At 59.0% G+C, this 3,723-nt stretch overlaps 1 protein-coding gene across 1 annotated transcript in view; it reads left to right on the top strand.

Moving 5' to 3' along the window:
• The first annotated feature begins 1,489 nt into the window (after nucleotides 1–1,489).
• The window catches only part of FADS6 (fatty acid desaturase 6), a 15,513-nt gene continuing 13,279 nt past the window's right edge, over nucleotides 1,490–3,723 (top strand). Inside the window, exons 1-2 of the mRNA XM_007454373.1 lie at nucleotides 1,490–1,701; nucleotides 2,364–2,530. Of these exons, the coding sequence (XP_007454435.1) occupies nucleotides 1,539–1,701; nucleotides 2,364–2,530 (330 nt within the window). The 5' untranslated portion in view covers nucleotides 1,490–1,538. The remainder of the gene's footprint in view (nucleotides 1,702–2,363; nucleotides 2,531–3,723) is intronic.

Here is a 3,723-nt window from a genome sequence, read left to right on the forward strand (position 1 = left end):
ATGATTGGATTTAGAGGAGACTTGCTGGATATGAGTGCCAGTTTTGCCATTTAATAACTGTGGGGTGACTGTGGGCAGATCCGGGCCCCCATCAATTATATGGGGATGACGTCATCCTCACAGAGTTGCGGGGGGATACACCAAGCCTCATAAGTACCTGGAAGTCAGTGGTAAACTGTACGGAGCCAGACGTGTGTGTGGTGAGAACTGGCCTATTAAATCGTAAACCCTTTTGAATAGCAACCTGGTAAAGAAATCTTGCCCTTTTATAAAAAACTGGAGGGATAAACTCATAAGAAATCGTGAAGGAAAACGCCAAGGAAGACCGAGGAATCAAAGTCTTAAGTGTTCCTGACCCTCCTTCACAGACTTCTCTATCTCTTCCCTCCCGCCACCTTCCCCTCGTCCACCTCCCCTCCCCCTCTTCCCCCTCCCCCTCTCCAAAGGTCTCCTGAGGCCAGTGCTGCTCTTCTCACCATCGCAGACCTCATTTTTAAAGGGACTTCAGTATAAAACCAGGGGGGAAGTTAAACAAAAAAGAAAGAGGAGAAAGGACCCTCAGGAGCCGAGAAGGGTGTTTGCAGAACACAGTGGCTTGTGCTCCTGGGGCCAAGGCCGACCTCCAGCAGCGCTGGGTCGGGGCCTGGGCTGATGGGAAGGGCTAGGACGGGTGCCGTTTGCCTTGGCCTTCAGACCCGGGCACCGCCCCCGAGTGAGCGGCACTGCAGAGGGACCCCACCTGGAATGGTGAGCTCTGAACGTGTTTTCGCTATGGCTATCCCTTCTCACCCCCAAAGCCACTGGGCTGGGAAGCCAACCCTCCACGGATCACCGCTGCTAAAGCCGGATTCAAAGGGGTGCCCCCACTCCCCCACTGGTCTGGGTAGAGTGAGGCCTTGAATCTTCTGTCCCGTGAATTCAAAAATATTTTCGTGCACTGTTTAAGGTACTGAAGATACAGCTTGAGCAAAATCGGCAAAGTGAGGCCTGTCGGCACCAGCGTCCAGTCTGTCGGCGGAAACAGGGAACAAATGTCCGTGTCTTGTGTGGGAGAGTCCGCTAAGTGCTACTGAAAAAAATACTTAAGCTATGGGATAAAAATGGTACCACAAACCTGAGCGGGGTGCGGGGTCCGGGAGAACGCGAGGGAGTTATTTGAGATCAGGCAATCAGGGAAGGCCCTCGGGGGTCTCCCCTGGGGTCTCTGTGCCCCCGCCCCGCCCCCGCCGGGGCCCCTGGACCGCGAGCTGCTTCTGGCTCCGGATGGCCTCCCCACCCCCGCGCATCTGCGCGCTCCTCCTGCGGCGACTCTGGTCCTGCCCTCCGGGAGGGTGGCCCCGGGCCGGGTCGCCGCCGCGCTCGGCAGCAGGAGCCCTGGCGCCCAGCACGCGCCCTTACCGGGGGCGGGGATGCCAGCCGCGCGCGTGACTCCACCCCGGCCCGCCCCGGCTCGCGCTCTGCGCTTAGTCCGCCTGGCGCCGCCGACGCTCCGGGTCTTCCGAGTCCTCCGCGGGCGCCCAGCCCGCCGCACGGAGCCCATGGAACCGGCGCGGGGCGCGCTCCGTGCGAGCGGCGGGGCCGAGGCGCTGCTGGGCGAGCTGGAGGTGCGGGTCCAGGACGTGGTGAGGGTGAGCTCGTGGTGGGAGCGCCACGGCGTGGACTGCGCCATCCTCGCGCTCAGCCTCCTTGCCTTGCCACCCGGTGAGGGACACGGGGCCAGGGCGATCAGGGGCCCGGCTGGGATGGGGGCGGTGGGAGGCGGGGGAGGGAGACGGAGAGGGCTGGGGGGCGGCCGGGTGGGGTAGACGGCGCGTGCCCGGGACCCCAGGACAGAGAGTCAACCCCGAAAGTCTAGTTGGGGTGTCCTGCCTGTGTCCCCAGGGGAGCCCTGATGGCACGAAGGGCAGTGGAGGACAAAGTTGAGCCGAGTCAAGGAGAGGCAGGGAAGAATGAGGTGGCCTGGGGAAGGAGAGGGTGCTCCAAGGGGACACCAGGGATGGGGTGAGGGGAGTGAGAGGGAGGATGGGAGCGTTCCCTGCACTTCTCCTGGCCTGGACCCCCCCCACCATGCCCTCCACACCATCACTCCTCTGGCTGGGGTGCAGAATCAAGACTCCCAGCGGGTCCTTGGTGAGTCAGTGGGGCTGTTTTGTCCGAAATCCGGTAGAGAGAGCCAACCCATGCCCCTCAGGCCATCATGGGACCTGCCTCACCGCTGTCTGTGGCAGTCCTCAGGACTGGACCCGCTTTGGCCTGGGCTCCCAGGGATGCGGGCTGGGTTGTTTGGGCCCAGGTCTCCAAGAACCAGAGAAAGGCCCTGCCCTTACCGCTCCCCCTACACCAACTCTCCCTTCTCCGTGCAGGGTTCCTGTGCCTGCGCTCTGAGAATCTCCTGGTCTTTGCCCTGGGCGTCACCATCCTGGGTGTGTGCCACTACACACTCACTGTCAAGGGCAGCCACCTTGCCACTCATGGTGCCCTCACTGAGTCCAAACGCTGGAGCAAGATCTGGGTGCTTTTCTTTGTGGAGGTGAGCCTGGGACTGGGTGGGAGCAGCTGCTGGTACTGTGTATGAGAATCCAGGTGAGTGCAGCTGTGTGTGCCCTTGAGGGCCGGCAGCTGCAGCTGTGGTCTGTGGGCCCAAGTGTGCAGCCTTCACTACGGTGGGTGTGTGTCTGCGTGTGTGCACGTCCCCAAGCCCTTGAGAGGGTAGAAGGCTGCATGAGGATTGATGAGTATTTAACTGTGGCGGCCGATGTGGTCTGAGCACCCGTTTTCTCCTGGGGGCACCGGCTCGCCTCTCTGCAGCCCTGGGCCAAGGGTGGTAGAGCTTCCTCCTCCCACCAGGATGCCTGTAGTTGGCAGGTCCTGGCTACACCTTCGGGGCCTCCTGGTTTTGCAATCAGGGTTTAGGATGTGAACCACGGACCAAAGGGCAGGGAAGCAAGGGGACTGGTGTCACAGCACCCCAGCTCTGCCATCTCAGGACACCTGACAATGGCCAAGCCATCCCAGAAGCCCCCTGCTTCCCCAGGGCTGTACCAGGAAGGCGCCTCCTCTCTCCTGACGCTTGCCCCCCCCCCCCGCTTCCACCGCCTCCCTATGCTGCCTCAACCTATGGGCACAGTCAGGAAGGCAAAGGTTTCTGGCCAGGTTGCCCTTCTCTCTGGACTGGTGTCAGGCCTTCCAGTTCTTCTGAGAGCCCCTTCCCTCCTTTCCAGGGGGCCTCTCCCGTGGCCACCCAGGTCCCTTATGAACTAATATGAAAGCTGGTACCAGAAACAGCCCTTTTTTGCCAGGAACTGGTTACCATGACCAATTAACTCAATTATTAGCTTTTTTAAAGAGCTTTTATTTATTTATTGGCCGCACCTCGTGGCATGCGGGATCTTAGTTCCCCGACTAGGGATCGAACCCGTGCCCCCTGCAGTGGAAGTGCGGAGTCTTAACCACTAGACCGCCAGGGAAGTCCCTCAGTTATTAACTTTTAATAAAGTTATATAACTTTATAAAACTCTACGTAACTGTACATACACACACACACACACACACACACATACACAAATATGACGTTTTATAAAATTATACTGCATCGGTTGGGTGAGAGGAAGCATTTCCTACCCAGAACTCTCCATTGCCCTCATTTCCCCCAAACCCATCTCTCCCACCTGCACACATTTCTTTTTCTTTTCTTTTCTTTTCTTTTTTTTTTTTTTTTTTTTT

The sequence above is a fragment of the Lipotes vexillifer genome, unplaced genomic scaffold (genome assembly GCF_000442215.2).
Source record: "Lipotes vexillifer unplaced genomic scaffold, Lipotes_vexillifer_v1.1 scaffold518, whole genome shotgun sequence".
NCBI lineage: Eukaryota > Metazoa > Chordata > Mammalia > Artiodactyla > Lipotidae > Lipotes > Lipotes vexillifer.